The following is a 26556-nucleotide window of genomic DNA, read 5'->3' on the forward strand; positions in this document are numbered from 1 at the left end:
ATGGATCTATCATGAGTATCTGACTCCTAGCCTGATGATACGAATCATTTAGCCCCATTAAGAATTGATATAACTTTTGTCTGTTCATGTGAACAACAAAGCCTCTGGATTTTTCACAGTTACAACAAGGAGAAGGTACTAGCACCTCAAATTCATCCCATAGAGCTTTTAGCTTTGTATAATATGCAGAAACTGAAGTTGTCCCCTGCTGCAGAGTTGTGATTTCTTTGTGTAGACTGTAAGTCCTTGAACCATCTACTCTATCAAATCTCTCTTGTAGGTCACTCCATACATCCATTGCACTTGAAGCAAACGCAATTCCACTCAGTAGACTTTTTGACACTGAGTTCATCAGCCATGATAGAACTATAGCATTTACCCTCTCCCATTGACTCCATAATTCCTCGCCATACATCTCCTTTCTACATGTGCCATCAACTAGCCCTAATTTGTTCCTTCCTATTAGAGCTAGTTTGACCGACCGACTCCATAAAGTGTAGTTCTCCACACCAATCAATTGAAACGAAATAACACTAATTCCACTTACATCTGTAGGGATTAAGAACAGTGGATGGTTGTAATCGATACCTTGCCCAGACATGGACTGATTCAGCTGGACTCGTTGACCTAGGTTTTCTTCACCCGTCATTTTCAACCTTTCTTCCTGTTTGTTGTAGTTGTATGACCGATCTTAACTTCGATCTGTAGATCGACCAAAAATTTTTGACGAATCTATGAATCTGACTGATTCTTTGACTCCGAAAAATTTAACACCTACCACAATGAACAACTGTGATACTTGCTCTGATACCATGAACAAATTGGTTCTGAGCTTCAGTGAGCTTAGAACCTTCTTGTGGAAGTACAAATCAGAGAAAACATGAAGTCACTCACAGAAGATTGAAGAAGAAGAAGAAGCAGAAGCGAGAAGAGAGAGAAGAGAGAGAAAGAAAAATCTTTCTTACATTTTCTGATCTGTGTGTTTCACACACACACTTTTAATGAGTGTATATATCCATATACTTATACACTTAACCAACGCTCAAAATAACAATCCACCAATTAGTTATAACCAACTCAACTAACTAACTGCCTAATTAGCATTTTAACAAACCTTGGTCAAATGACCAAACAGTCCCTAGCTTGCTTAACCTCTAACAAGCCTTACCTTGCATTTCTGCCAGAGGCTGTTTCCAAGGCTTGAACCCGTAACTACTAATTCTTTATTTTACTATTATTCTATCTTTTTATTTTTGTGTAATTTTTGGTCGTTCATTTAGTCAATTTATTACCCATAATCTTTTTATTCATTGCGAGGAAAAATTCTTCACCTAGTTGAGAGAGTTGAGACAAAGAAAGTATCTATATGTTGAAGGAAAGAGTATCTATATATGTTGAAGGAATATGTTTTTTTTGTGGAGCTTTAAACTCTTCAACTTATTCAAAGTTGCTTGAGTTGTACAATTTTATTGGGTTATTGTATTACTAAATTTGTGTAGATTAATCCGCAGTGAGCTTAAATCTTCTTAAATAGAGCGAGATATTCACGTCTCAGTCTGAATATTTTTTTATTCATTTTTTGTCATTTTATTTTCAACAGTGATTTATTGTAATTGCAGTATATTACACCAACACATACTTTTAAGCTTCCTAATTACTAATAGTATGAGAATGTATTATACGTTTTTGATGATCAAAGGTCTTTTTTAGCTCTTATTTTTGTTTATGAGGTAAGGTTTAGTCCTATGATTTACACTTTAGACTGTCTAATGCTAAAAATTAATCCCCTTTTCAGGACACTCGACTCCAATGAAATATATCGCTGGAATAATTAGGAATCCGCTTTGGCCAAGCTTTTTTACTTTTTTGAAAAAACGTTCTAGCCTATGCTATTTTCGAAAAGTATTTATTTTTTCCTAAAAAATTGATCAAACATCTTATATATCTTTTTTCTATTAAAAAAAGTATCTTGGTCTCTCAAAACTTGGCATAGGTAATTAAACTAATACTCAAGGCATTATTCAAACCAGACTTGAAGGAACTCACTTCATATGCAATGCCATTATTGGTGGCATATGGATAGATGGCCGTGGATGAATCTTTATTTACGTGATATAATTTGATTGGCATTTAAATTAGAAAATATGTGATCATGATATATTATTTGTAGAACGATTAAAAATTTAAAATTTGTTGTTTTAACCAAAAAGTAACTGCTCACCACAAGTTTAATTAATATGTGGCAACCTACGAAAGAGTAATAACATATTATAATTGAATAAATGGTGCGAGCTAGTATTGTAGATTTTTTAAAACTATTCATGTGTATAGTATAACACAAAATCCAAAAACAAAAACAAAAAGAAAATAAGTAAGGGGTCATTTGGTAGATAATTAGAGTTATGCAGATATTAGTAATAAAATGATTAGTTATCTGGAAATTATCTACATCTATTACTTTTTGGTATTAAATATAGATGATTTAGTTATTCATATATTAATTACGATATCTTCTATTTTGCATAAAATAATACATATAATCCGTCGTAACTTATAGTTATGTGGATTTCTATATTAAAAATTGAACGTCATATTAATTTTATAATGAATAATTTATCTCAGACCCCAAATATAATATAGTACTTGTACTATTCACGTTCAAACCAGCTATCAATTAACTGACCCTAAAGAGAAAAAATAAATAAATAGGTGTATCTGGTGGTGCGTAAAAATACAAATGTGGTCCAGAATCGAGAACGATCAATAGTGGTGTAAAAAGTATGTGATGGTGGCAAATACCTACTGCAGGAAAACTTTACAAATGTAAATCAGTGGATTCCAGGCCCATAGATATTGACTTGTACTGTACTCATGGTAGCTAGTGGCCAACTTCTTAATTCCAGAATATTTTTTATTTATTTATTATTATTATTATTTCAAAATTGGGCGTACGAGAGGAAAAATGAAAAGAAAATTAAAATTCGAATAGTCAATCAACTAACTGAGTTAATAAAATATATATTTCAATCTAGAATATCTTTCACTTAAAAATGTAGAGAAGAAAGATATAATTAATCAAGTACTATATTCAGTGGAAAATAAATAATTGAAAAGCATATTATTGACTCTTCAGTAGATGAATGAGCACCCTTCCTAGTATTTACTTCACGTTTTCCCCCCCTATAAATTGGGGCACATAGCTTTAATTAAGCTTTTTTATTTTTAAATAGAAATGACAAATTGGGACACGTAGGGATAGCTTGTTTTACATGGTCATTTACATTAAAGTAGTGATTAGATAAAGTAATAATCTAGTACTCATATGATGTCAGGTAAAAATTAAAATTAGATAAACTGAATATTAATTAGACGAAGTCCAATTATATTGCTATAGGCCCAGGACCTAGCTATATAAATCTTAATAATTCTTGGCTGGTTCTTCCAAAGAGCCAAGCAGTGAGAACAAAAACAGATTTTTTTTTTCTTTTCAATATTGGAGAAGTTTTCAATAGCCCTCAAAGGCTTCCAATATTTCAGCTTCCAGCTTATAACTAGTATATAGTATTGATAAAAAGGCCGGTTCGATGCATTTCGTTTTGGCTATTAGTAACTTAATTACTGTTACTATTACTATATTGCTTTAGCTGCGGCGTTGAAATGTTGGAAGCTTGCGAGGCTCTTGAAGCCTTTGCTCCTTTCTCTTTGATCAATTTTACGGTGTATCCAAAATGGAAATAGAAAAACCATGCATGCATATTGCAATTAGCATGGCCATGGGATGAAAGAGGAAAGAGGACCAACATTCAAAAGGGATGTAATATATATATATATGCTTCGCAATGGAAAATTTATATACTAGCTTTGTCTCAATATATGTGTCATAGGTCGAATTTCGAGAATAAATAAGTTTTTAAACTTTTTTTTGAATTTGGAAAAAAAAAATTCAAGATTTTTTGAAATAAAATTTACATATATGAACATTACATTAAAAGTATCATAAGTCACAATAATTATCAGTTCAAAAAATTTAAAAGCCATGACATTTATACACTACACTTCAGACTCCTGAGACCCCACTTATTGGGGTATATGTTGTTGTCGCAGAGATCGGTACCCATTAGTTAGTTACTCATTTTTATGAGTTATTGTTTATCATACACTCGTGAGTATATAGAATTTAAATTCATCCAAACGTTAATGATTGGATGGTTTATTTGGATAATTAGAATTATAGTCTCTATCTAACTTTTCCTCTTATTTCATTTTCCATTTCTCAGGGGAAAAAAAATCTCCTTCCTTATGGCGTTTATGCATGGCTCTCCTGTCTCTTTTTTCCACCTAACTTATAAGTTTCAAACTAATTAAAAGTTGGTTATTTTGTGATTTGCAATAAGAGATGTGATGAAAAGTAATACAGCATGCATGGTGAAAGGGGAAGGGATAGAGTGGCTGGTACCACGCGGAACACAGGCAATAGAATTTTTGTTAGCGGCAATTGAGTTAATATCATTGCATTTAGAGTTGCTAAAACTTTTAACGATATTTATATAGAGTGTTGATTATAAATATTCATATTATATATTTTCCACTAAATATAATATATCGGCAATTATATATATTATTGACGCAAAATTCTTTATTTGTTGTAGTGTACTTACTCCAATTCATCCTTAATTAATCAAAGGTCTTGAATTTAAGTCATGCTAGCTAGATATAGAGTCATCTTTGTTACAGAGTACTGTTTAATTTACCTTCAATACGATTCAATATAAAAAATTTCAATGTGAATTCAAATTTAATCAGATTCAATATAAATACCAAACAATACCGGATGAAAAAAATAAAAAGAGTGGGTGGGGGTGGGGACTAGGGGAGAAGGCATATATATAGTCCAAAAGAAAAAGTTCCTTTTGAACTTTATTGGTTTCTTCCTTTTGTAATATTTCTAAGAAAGAAGCGTAATATTCTATTGTAATTTAGGTAAGTTAGTACTAATTGGTTTATTTATATTATTGATCAGGTCAAGCTTTTCTGTTTTCTATTGATATTTCATTGTCTTATAATTAGTTGATACTAAAATCATACAAAATTCTAATTTACAATCCATCAATACATGGCATCGATTTCTGTTATTAATTAACCGCCTGTATTGTGACTGTATGTGATGTTTATAATCGTTATAATTATGGCACCTCTTTGGATAGTGCATGAGTTACTATGTGATTAGATTGCCAATTTAATGATACAAATTTATAAATGGAGAAATTAAAAGGGAAAAAAGCAATGAGCTATGCATAATTTTAGACGCCTACATATATTTCAAATAACAAGACAATATATTAGTGCTTTGCGCAATCATAACAAGAATTCCAAGGTTGTTTATTTCATTTGTTTATTATAAGAAAATAATTCATAAAAAACATACTGTAATAAAAAGAGTTTGTATTAGGATTCTCAAAACAATTACTTAAGTGGGATTTAATCATGGAATTTAGACCACTTATGTAGTTTCCCAAGTTTCAGTTAAATTATTTGTTTTTTTTATAATGTTAGGTCTTCTACAGGAGTACTAGATTTGTAGCTTCATTTTTAAAGACAGGAGTAGTCGATGAAGGCTAAGCATCCCCGTTAAGTATCCTACTTCCTCTATTTTAATTTATTTGTCTATTTTTGATTTATCATACAATATAAAAAAGTAAAAAGGATTTTTGAATCGTATGATTTTAAACTAAAGATATATGGAATTTACCAAAATACTCTTTAATCTTGTAATCTCAAATATATCATGATGTGAAAAATTAGAATTAAAGAGTTGCCAAAAAAATAGACATTCTTTTTTAGACAAGCTAAAAAAAGAAAATAAGACAAATAAATTGAAATAAAAGAGTAGCACACAAAAACAAGGACAAGTAAGAAATTAAATAGAATTTTATAGTGAAATTAATTTATCTATATAAGTAACTGTGCATAATAAGCGGAACTAGCTAATTACTTTTTAAGAAATAGTTTAATGGTTCTGTGCATTAATTAGAAGGAAGAATTAATGTATTTGTTATCCAATTTATATATTTTTTTAAAAGAGTATGAATATCAAAAAAATGCAAACACCGGTAACTTTATTTGTGAAATTATGATCATAATTAATGGACACTATTTAAATATATTTTTTTTTCCTTTAGATATTCGTAGTTGAAATTTATTATGTGCATGAATATTTTATTTTTATACACAATAGATTTCTTGCAAAATATTATTGTATAATATTTGAGTATGATTATTATTAAAGTGTAATTTTATAAAGAGTGTACCTCTATAATAAATGTCACTATCGTTATAAGTAAAATGTTGTTATAGAACAATAAAAAATATAACATTAAAACTCGATTCTGAAAAAAATCAAACCGTTATAATGAAAAGTTATTATAACGAAAGACGATTGTTATAACAAGGTTTAGTTTACATATTATTATATATTACTAGTCATGACATTTTATAAAGGAGGCATGTGGGAAGTCTCATCTATTAAGTTTCGATGTTAGTTATGTCAGCGTATAGCTAGGGCATATGTGTGAGAGATTTGTCACAAGTCTTAACCACACTTTTCACAAAGAATTACTGACATTAAATTAATTCATTAATTGCAAGAGTTGGTGATTCTTCCTATGATGGTATCTCTCATTATGTTGGGTTTACTTTCTTGTCCTACGATCCTTTGAACTTGGAAGACCAACACCATTTTAATTTTATATTTCTCTTCACATTGTTGAAGACACTTTTAACATATAAGATTAAATGAAATTTTGATTTAAAATTACGATACATGCTTTTTTCAAAATAAAAAAGAAGAAGAAGAAAATTGATGTTTTAAATTTAATGATTAATCAAATTAAGACATATAAAATTATACTAATATATAACGTAACAACATATGCATGTAAATATAGAAAACAATAAGAAGAAGAAGCAAAAAGAAAAGAAAGAGTGGCCCATTGTAATCCATATCAATTACACGTAATGCTTGAACGAAATTTAACGTGAAATTTCTTAGTAAATACTTTTTTAGGACCAGACTTGTGGAGGGACTTTAGAAGTTCATAAGCAATTACACTTTGTTTTAAAAAGGAAATAAAAATAATAATAATAATAGAGGGGATGGAAAGAGCAAGGGTTACAGCTATACGTTTTAATATTAAAATATATACTACTCCATCTTGATTTCGAAACAATAGTAAAATATATTGAGTAGTGAACTAATTGGCACCCTATAAATATTTAGCTACAACTCTCAAGCTAATTGATCCCACTTCTTCCTTTTATATTCAACAATACACACACATATATATACACAACAAGCGTAAAGCTTATATACTGTTTATTATAAAGTTGTCTTGTGTGGAAGGTTGATTCTACCATTTAATTAATGGCAAAAGTTCCCTTATTCGAAGTTCTTTGTATGGTAATCTAAACACTTTCTTATGCGAGACAAAAAGTTTAACTAATTATGTGTCTTTTGATATGATTTTTTTTATATATGAATTCAGAAGTGAGTCGCACTAAGTCTGCAGAAATTAATGGAAATCCAGTGTTTTCTGAACTCTCTCCCTCAATGGCTGCTCCTATTAATTAAAGAGCAGCCATGAGAGATTGGGTTCAGAAAACTCTGGCTTTCCTAGTTTTGAAGAGCTCAACATTGAATTTCCATTAGCGTCAGGCCTGAAGTTGCAGTTCCTTTATACATTCTTTTTATTTATTTATTTTGTCACCTCTTTTTATATAATCTCTTCTTATCATGCAGCTACTGGGCATAAGAGTGTGGCTTTGAGAGAGCTTCCACTTCAAGAGAGAAGAAAAAATAAAAAGACTTTTTTTTATTGTAGTTTTTCACTCTGACCAGTCCCCTTCAAATAATATTTGCCGAATCGTTCATCATTGGATCAGGTTCATATTTTGACCAAGTGTTCTAACATGTTGATCTTTGATTTGAATGGTGGATTGAATTTAGAGGTTCATAACATCTGATTTCGAGCCTTGAACAGCAACTCCATTTTGAGTAATTTCTCATAATTATTTTGTACTTATTGATATTGCTACTTCATGTGTTCGTGTTTGATACTTGTTCTATAGTCAATTTGGAATTTTTTTTGTAATCATCTTGTTGTTACAGTAAAGCTATTCGAATCTTTTTGATCCAGTGTTTTTTACCTTCAATTTCAAAAAATAAAATTACGTTAAAATTTGATGTTCGTTTATTTTCTCATTTGTCTCGATTTCTTCACATATCACCGGGTTCACTCTAGATTGGTTCATTCATGATAAGATTATGATAGGTTTCGGTTGTTCTTTTACTTCTTAATAAATTAAAGATAAGTGTCAAAAACATATCTAAACTATTCATTTTTTTTTGAGTTTCATACCTAAACTTTGACTTATTAGTTTGAGAAACACACCTCTCTCTTTTATTTCATTCCGTGTGTACTACACTCTCTCTTTCATTTTTAAAAAAAATTGTCACATCACACTCCACATAGATAAAACATTCCACTTTAAATTTTTTTATATTAATTATTAAAATTAGTTAAAATTTCATTTTTCCCAATTCCAAAAATCGGATCCATTGTTTTTTTAATAATAAAAAAAGTTAAAATTAAATATTAAAGTATTACTATTCCCCACCCTCCAAAAAAAATTGTAAAATAAAATATATAATATTTTTTTTAACCCACTCCCACTTTTTCTCACCATATTTTTTGTTTATTTTTATTTTTTAAATTTCTTTTATAAAAGTTTTTAAAAAAAATTCTTACTTCATCTTCCCACCTACCAACCCCTCAAATAATAATTTAGATTTTATTTTTATATTTTTTTAAAATTTTTTTTTACCTCGCCCCACCTAACTCTGCTTCCAATTTTTTTCTCATTTCGTGTTAGTTACATACACATGATTTTAGTAAAGTATTTTTTACTTGCCGCATGAATTTTCTTAAAATAAAATATTTTTTTCTGTTATATTTGGTGCGCAAATAGAAAAAATATTTTCCTATGAACATATCTAACACAGAACGAGTAAAATGAAAAAAAAAATTAAAAGCGAAGGGTTAGATAGGATGGATATAATTTTTTTTAAAAAAATTAATAATAATAACTTTATTTTTAAAAAATAATTTCTTTTTTTGGGATAAGAATACTTAAGTTTTAACTTTTAGCTAATATTAATATTTATTTAATTTTTTGTCAATATAGAATATTTTATCCATATGGAATGCCATGTGACAAGATTTTTTCAAAAATTAGAGAGTAGAGAAAGTGTATTACACACACCACTGAGGTATGTTTCTCAAATTAATAAGTGATAGTTTAGATATGAAACTCACACTTCCAATTGTTTAAGTATGAAACTAAAAAAAAAAAAAAAAATTAGGTGTATTTTTGAACCTTATCTCAATAAATTATACATCAATTAACCAATCAACTAAAACTCCTTCAAAAATCCTATATTGATTCCTATTAGCTAATTATATTTGATATAATCGTGAGCACGTGATCCTTGAAAGAGCACAAAGAAATTAAATAACAAGCTGATCTCCTTCTTTCTTTTTGTAATGTCCCGATCAATATAAAGAGATTTAATTTAGTCACCCTGCCAATTTAAATATTAACGAACGAGTCCTGGACTTTACGAAAAGAATGTCATTTAAAAAAAAAGAATTTAGAGGTTGATGGTATAATTAAAAAAGATGACATATTTTATGTAATTAATTTAACTATTTTAGACAAATGAACAAACACACTTTTTTTATAAAAAATTAAAGCAAATGTGTCTTGAATTTGCTTCTCTTCATAATTATTTGAAGAACATTTTAGTTCAGACTCAAGATATATTAAACCTGACGATCTTTGAGGATCTTATAAGTCAATATTTTCTTCTTTTATTTCCTTATTCATTAACCTATTACTACCACTTACTCTATTTCATTTTTTGTATCCTGATTATTACTTGGAGAATTGAATAATGCTTTTTTTTTATCACAACTTTTTAAAGTATTTTTTAATTTCTTTTTAAAATTGTTTAATGACGACTACTGTGAATATACCCATAACCAACAAATCAACAATACACCTAAAAAGCACCAATATCTCCGAGCCATCTTCTTGGAAGGGTACTTGAAATTACTTCCTACAATTTTCTTCTTGATTTGAGTTATATATGACTATACATCCACAGTTTCTTTTTTGAAGTTATATAGGACTATATATCCACAGTTACTTTTTTGAACTGTTTCTAGTGTTTGCCAATGATTCCATAAATTCTAAATTATTATGACTTATAATATTTTTTATATCATCTTGTTTAATAAATAAAATCTTTCATGTTCAGATTCATACAAATTTAATTAACTATCTTTTGTACGAATTTGAAAATAAAATACGACATCAAATGGGCTGGCCTAACTTCCACGGAAAGCCCATGCAAGGTCATAGAGACTAGCCCAGCCCAGTTTTTTAACTAACAACGCAGCTGCTCCTCTTTCCCCCCTTTTCTCTCGCTCTCTCTCCTCTTTGTATATCGGATAGTCATTGAAAGACAATTAATTAAGATATTATTCCACCAAATACATGTATCAACGCACAGACACATATATTTGGATAATTATATCTTCGACTTCGGGCTTCTCTAAATAAGTATTTATGCACAGTGTATACATTACAAATTTGACACCACATTGATGTATTTAGGCACAGATACATCATAATGATGATTCATTGATGTAGGTGTTAATTATTCAACGTATTAATAATTTCAATAGTTACATATCTTGTCTGAATTATATATCCCGCCCTCTCCTCTCTATCTCGTCTCTCTCCTCCCTCATTCTTTTAAGGTAATTACTTATAATGATATTTGGCCAAATATAAAACAGTAATAATACTCCTTAGAAATCTTTTTAAACAATCATAGTAAAAACAGAAACCAAGAAGAAGAAGACGAATTAAGAAGAAAGGGAAACTACGGTTCATTGTAATCCATATCAGTGACACGTAATGTTAGTTTGGAATTTTATTTTCTTAATTAATTAGATGCTAGTAATTAATTTGGTAGGATTTTCGCAGTACGTTCTCCGAAGGAACCTAACGTGGAATTTCTTAATTAATTAGTAGTAATTTGTTTTACCATCAAATTTGTGGAGGCAATTTATTGGAAGTTCATCAGCAATAGCACTTTTCTTTACTAAAGAACAAAAAGAAAGCAGCAAAAATACAATGCTAGCACTGTATACTTAATTTCGAAGCATATATTATTGTAAGCTGTAAATTGGCGAGAAATTTAGCCTATAAATATGGATTAGCTTGCGGACTTCTATTACAGAAGAGATGACATTAATGGAAATTCAGAGTTTTCTGAACTCTCTCCCTCAATGGCTGCTCATATAACTATGCTGCTACTTTGCAGCTTAATTAAATAATAGCCTTGGGGGTTTGAGTCCAGAAAACTCTGGCTTTCCTAGTTTACTAATGTTGGCTCCAGTAAATTATCCACTATTTGTGCGCTGTCCAGAAACCGAATTGATATCGGAACGATCATGCCCCTTCCGTTTCGTTCCCCATCCTGGTACCTCGCTATCGGACCGGTACGGAACCGGTAACGTTCCGCTGCCAGCCTTACCAGTTGGGCATGAGGGGTGTTGAGTGGGATTGAGTAGTTAGATTCAGAATTTATTTTTTACGAACAAATTCATCACTTGAAGGAAGGCTAATTCTTTTTTTACTATATGTATATTTTTTGCCCTGAGATATTACACCTTTTTGCTATTAATTGATCATCTTTTGCTTGTAGCTACGGAGAAATTAATCATCGGAAGATTATTGAAACCGATCAAATATGCGGAGATGGAGGATTGTGAATTGTGATCGAGAAGACCTTTCAAGTACTTATTATTCATGCTGAAAATTTTCATAAAAGGGTATCACTTCATCAAAAGAAAGAATATTTCGAGTGTTATTTTTTTTGAAATAGAAGTTTAGTAATGATAAAAAAAATTTGTTTTTATTGCAAGTTATAACTTATGAAAATTTTAGATTATGATTTAAAAATCTCTGAAAGTTTGGTCAAAATGCAAAATTCTATAAGAGTTATATGTGTCCAACTTTTTATAACATAGACAAAATTTAAATAGTAGACTAAAAGAGGATATTTGCTTAAATCAGCCAATTAAATTAGATTGCGTCGGATAAATCTATTAACAAGATAAAGTGATCATTCTCAGAAAGTCTTCATTCACAAACTAAATAGAATTAGAGCCAGTTTGGATTATTTATAAGCTATTTTTAGTTTTTTGAATATTTGATCGATTAATTTAAAATTATTTTGTGCTTAAAATAAACCTCAATAAATAATTAAATTTATTTAAATAGACTTATTTTAATCAGCTTATAAGTTAAAAAACAGCTTATAAGTGAAAAAAATAAGTTGGGCTGCGCCTACTTATTTTTTTTTAACTTATAAACAATTTTTAACTTATAAGTTACTTAAAATAAGTCTATTGGATTGACTTATAAGTTGTTTTCAATTTTTTTTGAGTGTTTGAGTGACTAACTTAAAGTCATTTTGTGCTTGAAATAAATTAAAAAAATAATTGAATATGTTTGATTTGACTTTTTAAAATTATAAGTATAAGCAAAAAAAAAAGTTGGGCTGCCCCAATTTTTTTTTAACTTATAAGCTAATTTAAATAAGTTAAGCCAAAAATGCACTTCATTATTTATCTTAAGATCACCTACTTACCCCTCTAAATTCAAATGATTCCTGACCTAACAAGAATTAACTATTTAACAAAATAATTAGAAGTATTCACAATAAAAATCATTAGAACTCTCTATCCATGTACTCTCCTACAAGCCAAATATAAGTGCGACATTTCACATATATACTTGAAAATTTTAAAAACTATCAACATCATCTTAAATCATAGTAATTAAGATGCTACAAATGACTAGACTTTAATTGCAAAAAATTTAATAAAAATTGTCCGGTCACTTTAAAAATATGTTGTTTTAAATTTTTTTTGTAATAATTATTTCTCAAAAAGTAATAATTTTGGATACTAACAGTTTATGCTTGGTTCAATAATTTGATTTTATTTTTTTCAATTTTAGAACAATCATATGTGTTTGACTAAAATTTCAAAAATGCTTTTTAGAGATAAAACTATGTTAGATTGACTCACATAGAGTGAACATGCATGTACTCACTATGCTAGTCTTGTCTACATTTTGTGTGCTAATAATACATTGATTTTTATACTATTAGGTTAACTTGGATTTGCAATAAAATGTGCTTCTCTTTATCAATCCACCTCAAAGGAATTTCTTCTAGAAAATGTATACTATGGCTAACATTACATGACAGACTAATTACTATAATTGACAAGCTGTTGGAATGAGGATTATAAATGCCTGGGGAATAGAGATTCTTCTTCACCCGTTCTTTATATGTTATAGTTGGCTGATATAAAATTTTCCATTTCGACCAAAATAAAAAACTTTAGTAAATTGAATCTATACTACATATAATTAAAAAACTTGAAGAAATTGAAATAACCAAAATCCAAAAAACTAATATAAATGATTTGGTTTATTTAAAATCATTTATTTTCTATATATACCAAAGAATACAATAATTCTGAGTCAAGTCTATCACATAGTACTTGCCTATTGTGGTTTAAATCACATGTGTAATTTGCAAGCTATTACACATTGAAAAATTTATCTAGTGCGCACAAGATATTCCCCCGAAGGACAACAATTATAACAGACTACGAGTTATCTTGGAGTTTATTTTTTAAAAATATAATTAATAAAAAAGATCAGAATATAAATAGTAGATCCTCATCAAACCATGAACAACTTACTCTTATCGGAAAATAGAAAAAGGAAGATTAAGATTTAAGATAAGATAAAAAAAAATTAGTTTCTATAAATTAAAAAAAGTGGAAACAAGAGTCAAGGGTGACCAAATGGGGCAGCTGAAACCAATCTCAACCGTCGATCCTAATTTCTACTCGACCTCGTCGGGGATGCAAACGTGGCAAACACCCATTGGTTCAATTCACGTGTCATGAAGTTCCATTGGCTACAACAAGTCGATGCTTTTCTCAAGATCTATTTAAGGTCTCTTGAATATCACGTCTTTCGTACTCTGTAGTTTCTGGAGTGTTCTTATTATCTTCTCGTTGATCTATTCCTCCTATAGTGGAAACTCGGCTAGGGTTTTCCAAATCCCAGATCTCTGATACAGTTTCGATTATCATCTTCTTCGCATAGTCCAAGCGGGTTATGGAAGAAAGTAAAAGGAAGATCTGTGCGCAATATGGGTTGTTGCTATTGGCTTGTTGCTTTTTCTCTCAGCTCTACGCTTCTTCTGATGTGGTAAGATTTTGATATCGGTAACCTATGCTTTCGATTTTGTTTTTATTATACTGGATCGATCTGTACTGTGTTGTTTTGTCTTAGATGTGGTGGTTTTTTTTTGCTGATCTGTAGAAGTTCTACGAGTCGTTTGATGAAGCATTCGATGGGCGATGGATTGTGTCTGAGAAAGAGGAGTATTCAGGTTAGGTTTTCTTTGGATCTCTAAAGTATTTCATTCGATTTTTATTTTACGTTCAGTTTTCACTCTCTTGAATTGACTGTTCATAATATTGTCTGCTACTTTGTTCTCGGCAATCTTCAGATTCATTTATAGTTTGTCGATAGAGTTTAGTAAAATAATTAGAAGGTTGAGAAGTAATTATGCAAATTAAGGCTAAATGAAGAAACACTGATTCAGGAACATAACTCGTTTTGATGTTTGTGTGGCAACAGTGGGGCGATTAGCTGCTGCATTGTCCTTAGCGCTACTGCTGATTTATTTATAACTTGTTAACTGAGTAGACTAAAATAATCAGAAGATTGGGAAGTAATTATGCAACATTAAAACTAAAGGAAGAAACAATAATTAATGAAGTAACTCGTGTAAATGTTTGCGTGGTAGCAGTGTGGTGATTATCTGCTACAATGTCCTGGGCACTACTTCTGATTTATCTACAACTTGTTAAAGGAGTAGGCTAAGAGAGTCCTAAGATTGGGAGTTAATTATGCAATGTTAAGACTAAACAAAGAAGCAATGATTAAGGAACATGATTGTTTGCTTGGTGATGGGAGTGAAAACGTTGTGATGGTCTTAGGCTCTTAGCTTTTATGGATGCTTATACTTTCTATTATCTATATAGACGATTATTTAGTTGTATTGGGGTTTCAGTGCCTGTAAATGATCCTATCATAGTTACCAAGTGTGAGTTGGTTTTGAAATTTGCTTTCAGCTGTGGGACGTATGTGAAGGAGCAATTAATGTGCCTTCTGAGTTCTGACAGACTGATGCAATCTTCAGCGTTGAAATATTTTGATTATACGTGCCAAATATGATATTGATATGAAGACTGAATATTCATGAGGCCACTTAAATGTTTTGACTCTTATATATTGTACATCATGTTTGCATTAATGATGTGATGTCAAATCTTTGATTTTGGAAGCTGCGCCTAGTCTAAATTGACTTGTGTGTTGTGCCTTAGGTGTGTGGAAACATGCCAAGAGCGAGGGTCATGATGATTATGGACTTCTAGTTAGTGAGAAGGCCAGGAAATATGCTATTGTCAAGGAGCTTGACAATGTTGTTGACCTCAAAGACGGAACTGTGGTCCTTCAATATGAGGTTCGCCTTCAGGATGGACTTGAATGTGGTGGCGCTTACCTAAAATACCTCCGCCCCCAGGAAGCAGGTTGGACCGCAAAGGGTTTTGATAATGAGTCTCCCTATACGATAATGTTTGGACCTGATAAATGTGGAGCCACAAACAAGGTGCACTTCATTTTGAAACACAAGAACCCTAAGAGTGGGGAGTACGTTGAGCACCACCTCAAGTTTCCTCCTTCTGTACCAGCTGACAAGCTAACCCATGTTTACACTGCTGTTTTGAAACCGGACAATGATGTTCTGATCTTGGTTGATGGGGAAGAAAAGAAGAAGGCTAACTTCCTCGCAGCTGATGATTTTGAGCCACCACTCATTCCTGCTGAGACCATTCCAGACCCAGAAGACAAGATGCCCGAGGACTGGGATGAGAGGGCCAAGATTCCAGACCCAGATGCTAAGAAACCTGATGATTGGGATGAGGACGCACCAATGGAAATTGTAGATGAGGAAGCTGAGAAGCCTGATGGATGGTTGGACGATGAGCCTGAGGAGGTTGATGATCCTGAGGCCACAAAACCTGAAGATTGGGACGATGAGGAGGATGGTGAATGGGAGGCTCCAAAGATTGACAACCCAAAATGTGCAGAAGCTCCTGGATGTGGGGAGTGGAAACGACCAATGATCAGAAATCCAGCGTACAAGGGAAAATGGCACGCTCCACTTATTGACAACCCCAATTACAAGGGTATCTGGAAGCCCAGGGATATCCCAAATCCTGACTACTTTGAACTCGTCAAGCCCAACTTTGAGCCTATTGCAGCTATTGGCATTGAGATCTGGACAATGCAAGATGGCATTTTGTTTGACAATATCTTGATCGCAAGTGATGAAAAGGTTGCAGAATCATACAGGAAGACAACCTGGAAACCCAAATTTGATGTAGAGAAAGAAAAACAGAAAGCCGAGGAAGAAGCAGAATCTGGTGGCCTCAAAGGATACCAGGTAAAGGATTAAACTTTCTTTATCATATAGTTCCTATGCTTTTTGATTTGTTCTCATTTCACAACATGAAATATGTGGCAAACTTTGCAGAAAGTGGTATTTGACCTCCTCTACAAGGTAGCTGACGTCCCGTTCTTGGGTGAACACAAGGCTAAAGTATTGGTAAGTGGAGGAAATATTCTTTGTTGTTGCATTAAAGGGTTTGGTTTTGCTGCAAGTGTCTAATATGTCTTAACTTCTTCTCCAGGATCTTCTCGAGAAAGCTGAGAAACAGCCCAATATCACAGTTGGTGTTGTCGTCTCAGTCATAGTTGTTGTCTTCTCAGTTTTATTGAAGCTTATCTTTGGTGGGAAGAAGCAGCAGCCTGTAAGGACTAACATCCCTACATTCCTAGTTAAAAGAAAAAACAATTAAAAGACCCACCTGTATTTTGTTTATCTTATGTCTCTGCTGTGTTGTGTATATGCAGGCTAGAGCCAGTGCAGAGCCTGAGAAAACTGATGTAGCTGAAACCTCTACTTCCAATAGTCAAGCCGCTGAGGAGAAGGAAGAGCAGAACGAGGATGCCGCTGCTGAGGATGCCGCTGCTGCTCCTCGTCGGAGGACTAGGCGCGACAATTAGGAGGGGAAGGTGCTAGTTACCTCAGTCGGACTTCTTTTAGATTTTTGAGCTAGTTGTGTTCCTGTTGTTTTGAAATCCTTTTCCTCTTTTCTCAAATTCTTGATGATCAAGGAAAGCAAGTTTTTCCAGCAATTTGCTTCCCCTCCAAACAAGCATGTATAACAGTAGTGTATATGGGACAATTTTTATGTGGATGTCGATTGATCCGAGTAACCTTTCTATATCATATATTTCAAAGAAAGATTTTTCTTGTTTGGTTTCTTTTACCGAGGATATTGTACTTAATAGTTCTGTTTAATTCTCGTGTAAAATACTAGAGTCGCGTGCACTTTGTTCTGTTTAACCTTCTTTTGTAATCCTAGAGTTACATGCACTTCAGTGTGTGTCCATACTGAGATAATCCTCTGTTTAGAAAGAACAACTTAGATTGGGAATTTGAGATTGAACAAGACCACTGCTCTGATCAAGCCGAATTAGTATTTTCAGTAAGGTTTTCAAAATATGAAAATTCAAACATATTTTCACCAAGGTTTTCAAAATATGAAAATTCAAATATACGAAGAATCTTAAGCGGATTTAACATGTGTTATATATAATAATTTTAATCATGTTATACAGTGTAAGATTAAAAATAGTTTGTGATAGTAGAAAAAACTACAATGTCACAGCCATGGTTGATTGATAATCTAACCTAATTCCTGACAATCCGCAAGATCATTTTGTGGACATGAGATTATGTCAAGTTCGATGGCTAATCAATACCATTAACAGTTCAACGATGGTAGTTAATAAAAAGCATTTTGATCGGGACAAAAATATCAGAAGGTTAAACTTTAGCTAAATGATCTACTAATTTAAATTCTAACTAGTTACTGTTCTTAAACTTTAAACATATAAAACAAACATAATTGATTATTAATGGCTATAAAATTAGTCACGAATTAGGAGACCCTGTTGATTAGGGTTCTTTTGTTATATACCTGATTTGGCCACTTTTGGGCCGATCGGGTTTTTGCCGGTTATTGTTGTAGACTTGGTTGGAAGCCTAATGGTTTTGATGAAATAATAAAGGACCACAAGTCCAAATTTGATTGAAAAAAATAATGAGTACAAAATTAAGGGAAAATTTCATAAATAGACAATAGTTACTATAAATATTTTAATTATATTTTTTGTTATAATTTGTCTAATTATGTCTCATAGCTATAGTTTCGTTTGTTATGGATATTTTCATTTGTATATTTCACTTGTGAATATATAAATTTATACATTTAGAAATTTTTTAAAACTTCGTTTGTTTATTTCGTTTGCCAATATACAAATAGAATATATACAATTTTTGTATTTATACATTTAAGAATTTTTCAGAACTTATACAAATCAAAAATATCAATAAATCATATACAAATAGTTAGAATAAACATGTACAAATTTTGGACTTATGCAATTAAGAATCAAATCGTACAAATTTTGGATTTATACCATTAGAAATCAAATTATATAAATAAAATGACAAAATTAATTAAACTGTAGCCGCATTTCACCAAATAGCTTAAGTACATAATAATTATTATATGTTTGTCATTTGACGTAATTTTTCCTAAAATTATCAAGCAAGCAATTAGCGGAGACGGAGATGATGTGAAAATAAGAAAGACCCAAAATGCAATAAACAAAATATCTTTATAAACCCTTACAAAAGAGAGAGAGAATATTGAAAAAGAAAAATGGAAAGAGGGCAAGGCTTATGGGAAAGGTTTGTACGTACCCTTAGACCTTAGTATGCATAATAATCAAACAAAAAGTGGACAACAATTAGGCAATATAATAACATACGACTACACCGTAGTTCCAAGCAAATTTTATGGTGCGTGATGCAAATTTATTCGGACTGCACGGATAATGGAAAACAACCGTAATTATTCTCACACAGTGAAGATTATGAGCTCGTTTGGATTGGTTTTAAATTGGTTAAAACCAACTTAAAACTTCTTTTTAGCTTTTGGACGTGTTTGTCTAATGCTGACTTTAAGCCATAAAGTTCTTAAAGTCAGTCAGAAATGAAAAATTAGGATTTCTAACTTTTTTTTCCAAAATGCTTAAAGTCATTTTCTTTGACCATGGAAATTACTTTTATATCCTTTATATTTTAACTAAATTCTCAAACTACCTTTTTTTTTATTCTTTTAACCCTAAAATTCACATCATAAGCACTTTTATCCAAACACTCAACTGCTTATTTATAAAAATAACTTTCAGCACTTCAAAGTTCTAAAAGCACTTTATACATAAAAATTACTTTTTTAAGCCTATCCAAACGGCTATATTGAAAAGGAATTGAAACTGTTTAATGGTAATGCAATTGCTACTAACAAGTTCAACTAACTAACCAATGAACCTACGTCAGTGAAAGCCTATTTTTAGGTGCCGACGGCTGATCCTGCTGGCTGCGCTATCGCCGGCAGTCTTTTGTCTTTACTATGGAGAACTTGCTGAATAGATCACAAATCAGAATTATTTACATTTAAATCTGAATCAGTGGAAGTATTTTGGTCAACAACTCAAGTAGTCAATTTTTTTAATTATTTAATAAATTTGGGGATTTCAGTTCATAGGGCTAGAAAGGGAGGATACTATAGTTGGTGCCTTCAATTGGATGAAAGGCATTGATCCAGAGATTTGGTTTCTTTTTACAAACTACAGAGGGTTGCCGGAAATCAAGTCCCAATGGCTTCTTATAACACGTCGAGTGAAAAGGGCGGCGACGTGTTTCACCCAATTCCGGCACGTTCAGTTCGTCGGTCGTTGCACTTGCCCGTAATCGTGCTTGTATTTACGTTGTTGCTGAATATCAACTATGTTTCGTCATACTCATCAGGATGCTGGGATTTTACTTGCAGCAATTCCACAGATATGGTATGCTTTCTCTCATCCTACTTTGATTTCCTAAGCTATTACTATAAGTAAATTGGTTCTGTGTTTATCACTGTGCTGTTAGATGTTACTAGAGAATAATGCAGCAAAGTGTTTGTTCGTCTTGTTTCGTTTCCGTTGCTGGTCAGCGGTGCGGCTAATGTATAATCAATGCAAAATTAAGCTTGTGCATAACATAAATTAGAAATCCTACTGATCCATTACTAATCACTATCATAGTTGAGATTATGAACTTTGGTAAATGGTAAATGAAGAATCTCATCTCCAGCTTGTTATTGAAAAGGTTAAATGCCTTCTAATTTTCCGAAGTGATTCTTTCTTAATTGGATCCCAGCTTTCTCTTAATTCCTGTCGTGCATTTACATACAAATCTATAGGTAGTTCATCCCCTTCTAAAAAAAATAGCCAAAATTTTCATTTTTGATCGAATTCCATCTAGTAAGCTTCGAGATCTTACGGATGTTGTTGAGAATACTATCACTAACGAAGTGTCGACTGGCTTGCATCCTTCTTCTTGTCATCAAACTATATCCGTTTTCTGAACTATCATTTGTAGAGCAGTTCAGGATTTATGGACTGTGCTGCTTTCTGCCTAATTATCTGACCATTAACCAGGAAAGAGGGAAGTTGGGTCCTAAAACCCCCGGTGTATGCTCTGAAAAGGACAAACATCTTCCAGTTTGTGAATGTGGATTCAAAATGTTGGACTCTTGCTTCTTGAATAAGAACAAGGTACTGTCGTGACAGTTTAATTATTTTGGTTATTCTTCCTGCTCTGAACTAGACTATAAAGGAAGACTGTATTTGGCTATACTGTTCATTCCTTTCAGATGCTTGAAATTGAAAAGGGAGCAAATGACTTTAACATACCTATAATCAGATCCAACCGAAAGTTGGTTGCCACTACTGATGGAGGTCTGGATAACCCGTCTTGTTTAGTCTTCAATTCTGCATGGAAGGTCCAACAACTAGAACATGAGCCAAACAAAAAGCTCAATTATCCATCACCTGCTGGTATACAAAGACCAAAAAGTGATGAGGATATCGCGTTCATGAGTGTAAGTGCTCCCTGTTATTCCCTTTAAATCTATATATCAGGACTTCTGTGCTCAAATCTATATTTCCATCTACTCATACACCTATGTTGTCATTTCAGATTCTTGAACTTGGGCAACTTCTCAAGGGAAATTTAATTACTTCGGTAGAGCTGACCGGAATTTTCTTGAAGAGACTAAAGAGGTGTTAGAACTAGTGTTTGCTTCCAATTATTTCTTCTTATTGATTATCTAGTCCTCATAATGATGCATCTACTGGGAGTGTCACAGGTATGGTCCTGTTCTGGAATCCGTCGTTACAATTACTGAAGATTTAGCATACAAACAAGCAAAAGAGGCCGATCAACTGCTTGCTGAAGGCACATATTTGGGTAATAGTCTGCTCAATTCATCCTTACTAACCTCTTTCATGTATTTCATATTTACCGTCATAATTTTGGATTTTCTATCAATCAATCAAAATTATGGGAAAGAGACAAATAGGAACTTCATTTTAAATCGCCATAGATGTCATGAACCTTTACAGATGATATAGAAAAATAAAATCTGAGCGTAGTAAGTACCATGGAAGAAAATGATAATGTGTTTATCAGCCATATCAAAATTAGACCATCGAAACGTTACACATAATCAGGGAAATCCTAAATCTTCAGGCCGCAATGTTCTCCAGTTTCTTCAGGCTGATCTCTTCTTGATGCTGTAATGGTTGACCTTACCCTTTAAGCACTTAAGGTTGTTCATTTCCCACAGTTGCCTTTTCCAGCCAGAGTAATCTTCCAATGCTTCCTTCGCTTCTCACCTCATGCTCTGAATTAATTTTCCCTGATTTATTTTTAATCTAGAGAAACTCACTTTAGGATTTTATGGCATAGTTAGCTTCTTGAAACAATATTTCTTGGTACTTTTATTACGAAAAATGTTTTCTCCAATTTTTTGTTTGATCACTTTCCGTTGCGTCACTAATAGCCTCATGAGCCTTTTTAACAATATTTTGCTCTCTAGCTTCTCTGTTCTTGCTCAAAGGGATTACAATTATAACATCTTCTTTTCTATACAGGTCCTCTTCATGGGATTCCCTATGGTCTGAAGGACATCATAGCAGTACCTAACTATACCACAACATGGGGTTCAACATCTTTCAAAAACCAAGTTCTTGATATTGAAGCTTGGGTTTATAAGAGGTGTATAACTAATCATGAAATCAGTGGCATATAAGGCCAGATCTAAACACCCATTCTTATTGCGCGTGTGTTTATAATAATCTAGATATGGTTGATTCAGGCTGAAATCTGCCGGGGCAGTTCTTGTTGCAAAGTTAGTAACTGGTTCTTTAGCATATGATGATATCTGGTTTGGTGGTAGAACGAGAAATCCATGGAACATTGAGGAATATTCTACGGGATCATCAGCAGGGCCTGCTTCTTGCACCTCAGCAGGTATCTTTGAGCTATTGAGCTATCCCTGATTAATTTCCGATCGAGGCATCCTGTCTTCTACATTTCCAAATATGACAATTCTGCTCGATATCTAATGTCAGTTTGTACCCCTTTTGGAAGAATGAAATGGGGAAATGATAGTCCTTTACTGGTTTATATCTGCTTAGTAGGCAGAACATATTGTTTTAAGAGAGAGTCTGGTATTTCAGGTTTGGTTCCATTTGCAATCGGTTCCGAAACTTGCGGCTCTATTACCTATCCAGCTTCTCGTTGTGGTGTCACGGCACTGCGGCCCACTTTTGGAGCTGTTGGTCGAACGGGTGTTATGAGCATAGCTGAAAGCTTGGTACTAATATTTCTTCCCCAGTGCAATTCCTTTCCTAACATTAGTTTTGAGTACAATAAAATAAAAAATCTAACTTTTTGTCAGGATAAATTAGGCCCTTTTTGTAGAAATTCTGTGGATTGTGTGATTGTTCTGGATGCCATTTGGGGAAAGGACCCAGATGATGTTTCATCCAGAGACATACCCTTTAGAGATCCATTCTCAGTTGATATCACAAAGTTCACTGTTGGATATCTTGAGGATGCTGAGATGGAAGTAAGTAAATATTTTCCAATATCGGATTGTGGCTGAGTCAATTAGATTCTTTATCTTATTTGAAACAGCCGTCCTACCTTGGTAGGAGTAAGGTCTGCGTACATTCTACCCTCCCCAGACCCCATGTTGTGGGATTTCACTGGGTTGTTGTTGTTGTTGTTGTATCTTATTTGATGAATGTCTTCACTGGATTATATTGTGACGGCGATGACAGGTTGTTCATGTACTTCAATCAAAAGGAGTGAATATGGTCCTGTTTAACCTGAGTTACAGTGTTGATTCTGTCCAAGGTATCCTCAATTTCACAATGGATGTTGAGATGCTGGCTCACTTCGACAAATGGCAGCGCTCAAACCTGGATGATGAATATGAAGCCCAAGATCAATGGCCTATTGAACTTCGCCGAGCACGTGCCATATCTGCCGTTGACTATGTTCAGGTAATTGTCTTGATCTACAGAGTTTCTCTTGGTTTAGATGTTTAAAATTGTACTTTTGATTAATTACCATTGGTATAGGGAAAAACTTTAAAAAATTAAATTCTTTCATACATCTCAAAATCTGACTGGCTTAGTTACAGAAGGGAGGTCGTAATCCACTTTTAAACAGTTGGTTCAGAATTTACCAACACTAAAATCAATACGTGTATGATACTTCACCAGGCACAAAGAGCTAGAGGTATATTGATTCAGCAAGTAAGAGAAAGTTTCAAAGTTGATGCATTTATTGGAAATGCAACTGACTGGGAGAAAGTTTGTGTTGGCAACCTTGTGGGTATCCCGGTAGTTATTGTTCCAACAGGATTCAAAAAGATATCTGATGCACCATCAAATGATACTCGCAGGAGAACAACAATAACTACAGGCATATATGCTCCTCCAGACCATGATCATGTCGTAAGTGGTTCTTTAGTTATGATCCTCTTTTTAGCGTAGTAGCAATTTGTAAAGGACGTATGTGCTATATTATCTGGTCTTGGATAAATGTATCATCTTTGCTTTATTATTGAGTCATGGGATTTCTGGACTTAAACAAGAATTGGATGACTTTGAACTTCTGATTGTGCTGCTTATTCCATGCACTTGTTCACTTTGTTTGTTTCGTATATGTCCAGGCCTTAGCTTTAGCAATGGCATATCAATCAGTCACCAATCATCATAAGCAGCGGCCACCAATTGATGACCTTGGGCCAAATGATTCTATTCCAGAGTCACTAAAATCCCTGTAGTGGTGTTGAAGGTTGTTTATGCTCATAAGTGCTTGTTATGAACCTCCATGTGCTCGAACCTGGTGTGGTTCAAACCAACGTTGTAGCTGTTATAAAACTGAAAAGTATGAATCGCAGTTTTCTGTTTGGGGCATGAGGAAGATAAAATTGTCTACTTCTTCCTCTTTCTCTGTTTTATGGTTCTAATTTTGTAAAATTTCTCATTACTTTTGATCTGTAAATGATTGTAACCTTGTATTTAGTGGATTATTTATCCAAGCTTAAGAGTATCACTTCTACTGAGAATTTGAAATCAATCTTTTATTTAGTGGATTATTTATCCAAGGGATAAAGTTTATTACAAGGTTGCTTTAGATCTGGGCTAGCTCTATCTTTCTTTTTCCTTTTTCCTTTTTTGGAGATGAGGTAATCGTAGAAACAATATTTGCGTGTTGGTATCATATCTCTTTTTCCTTTAAACGAATTTTTATTGTTGCTGCCTTGATGATCGCGATTACCTAATCACGATAGATTTAGTTTTGAACATGTGCTGGAACAACCTGCGTTCAAAACCGTTTGAAGTTGTTATAAATTTGTTTGAAGTATTGAAAATTGAAATGTCGATGTCTCAGGATGATAAAACTGGACGTATCGTTGTACATTTAACAACAAAACTTTATTCTACTTGCAGCAACACATATCGTCACTCTGGTGATAGTGTTATTATCTAGTTTCAAACCGATAGTGGCAATGGAAATTCACAACTCCAACGAACTCAAATGACAAACTATATTCTTTTTTGTTTTATTACTTCATTTTGAACAAAAATATTTGATCGAGCATATGATTCCCTTTATTTCAACAATAATAATAATAATATGGAACTCGACAAACCAACATATTAGAACGCTCAATTAGCAATTTTTACTCGATCAACTTTGCTCTTCTTCTTCTTAATTTTATGCAAATAAAGATTAAAAAATGCATGTTTTTGTTTATGTGTATATATATTTGCCAAATTCTAATTAATATCTAAAAATTTGCCATGGTTTGAAAGGTATATTACATATATATGGTACATTTCTCATAGTCGTTGACTATTGTTGATCCTAAAAATATGCGATATAGTCTATCATATTGTGAAGGAGGAACATATATAAGGTGATGTGACTTCTTCCATTCATATTTGTCTTTTTTCTCTTTTTTTTGACTATTTTTTTCCTTCATTTAATTATTTATTTTATTTTTAATATCTCAAAAAGGTTTTACATTCAATTACTCAACTTTTTACCTTTCACTATAATATATCTTTTTTATCAGATATAATGTGCATTTACACTTCCAGTCTTCATAATTTTTAATTTTAACTTTTTTATATATATTTAATTATATATATAAAAGTTAGATGTATAAAAGGTAATATGGCACCTCTCTATGGCCTACAAAATTATTTATCACTTTTTCCCTCTCTTTTTTTTTTTTACCATTTTCTCTTTATTTATCTATTTATTTTATTTTTAATAGCTCAAAAATTATTCATTCAATCCATCAACTTATTACCTCCCACTATAATAACATTTATTTATTAAATATCTTAATATGTATTCATCTATTCTTCCACATTCCACCTTCATAATTCTTAATCAATTTAATTAATGTGTAGTGATAATGTGCTAAAATGTGGGAGATAAGAAGACTTTTTCTTTCTTTTTTAGATATCTTAATAAGCACTTTGTGTATTCTTTCATCTTCCACCTTCATAATTCTTAATCAATTTTATTAATGTGTAGTAATAATGTGCTAAAAATTGAGAGATAAAAAGATTTTTTTTTATTTACTTATTTATTTTATTTTTAATATCTTAAAAGGTTTTTACATTCAATTACTCAACTTTTTATCTGCTACTATAATATGATAGACCATATTAGATATAATGTGCATTTAGATATTCTTTCACCTCAATCTTCAT

At 32.2% G+C, this 26556-nt stretch overlaps 2 protein-coding genes across 5 annotated transcripts; both read left to right on the top strand.

Moving 5' to 3' along the window:
• Window positions 1-14183: 14183 nt before the first annotated feature.
• On the top strand, window positions 14184-17621 carry LOC129893921 (calnexin homolog 1). Its single transcript, XM_055969356.1, has 6 exons — window positions 14184-14424; window positions 14539-14608; window positions 15609-16732; window positions 16823-16894; window positions 16980-17099; window positions 17203-17621. Exons 1-6 carry the CDS (start codon window positions 14332-14334, stop codon window positions 17353-17355), a joined length of 1632 nt encoding a protein of 543 aa, XP_055825331.1. The 5' UTR covers window positions 14184-14331; the 3' UTR covers window positions 17356-17621.
• A 2108-nt stretch (window positions 17622-19729) lies between these two features.
• LOC129895327 (uncharacterized) lies at window positions 19730-24886 on the top strand. 4 transcript variants are annotated; one of them, XM_055971031.1, is made up of 12 exons: window positions 19730-20271; window positions 20905-21021; window positions 21120-21347; window positions 21446-21528; window positions 21615-21715; window positions 22402-22525; window positions 22626-22780; window positions 22990-23126; window positions 23211-23381; window positions 23596-23820; window positions 24043-24276; window positions 24495-24886. In XM_055971031.1, the coding sequence occupies exons 1-12, from the start codon at window positions 20083-20085 to the stop codon at window positions 24606-24608; spliced, it is 1878 nt and encodes a 625-aa protein (XP_055827006.1). In that variant the 5' UTR covers window positions 19730-20082; the 3' UTR covers window positions 24609-24886. The 4 variants fall into 4 exon arrangements, with proteins under 4 accessions (XP_055827006.1, XP_055827005.1, XP_055827007.1 ...); XM_055971030.1 differs by having other exon boundaries at window positions 22990-23381; XM_055971032.1 differs by lacking the exon at window positions 23211-23381.
• Window positions 24887-26556: the final 1670 nt, after the last annotated feature.

Source organism: Solanum dulcamara, chromosome 7 (genome assembly GCF_947179165.1).
Source record: "Solanum dulcamara chromosome 7, daSolDulc1.2, whole genome shotgun sequence".
In the NCBI taxonomy this organism is placed as follows: domain Eukaryota; kingdom Viridiplantae; phylum Streptophyta; class Magnoliopsida; order Solanales; family Solanaceae; genus Solanum; species Solanum dulcamara.

Coding starts and splice junctions, on each gene's coding strand:
- LOC129893921 (XM_055969356.1), top strand. CDS start 14,332: ATGGAAGAAAGTAAAAGGAAGATCTGTGCGCAATATGGGTTGTTGCTA. Junction 14,425..14,538: donor TCTACGCTTCTTCTGATGTG/GTAAGATTTTGA, acceptor GCTGATCTGTAG/AAGTTCTACGAGTCGTTTGA. Junction 16,733..16,822: donor GTGGCCTCAAAGGATACCAG/GTAAAGGATTAA, acceptor CAAACTTTGCAG/AAAGTGGTATTTGACCTCCT.
- LOC129895327 (XM_055971030.1), top strand. CDS start 20,083: ATGGCTTCTTATAACACGTCGAGTGAAAAGGGCGGCGACGTGTTTCAC. Junction 21,716..22,401: donor TGCTGAAGGCACATATTTGG/GTAATAGTCTGC, acceptor TTTTCTATACAG/GTCCTCTTCATGGGATTCCC. Junction 23,382..23,595: donor TTGAGGATGCTGAGATGGAA/GTAAGTAAATAT, acceptor CGGCGATGACAG/GTTGTTCATGTACTTCAATC.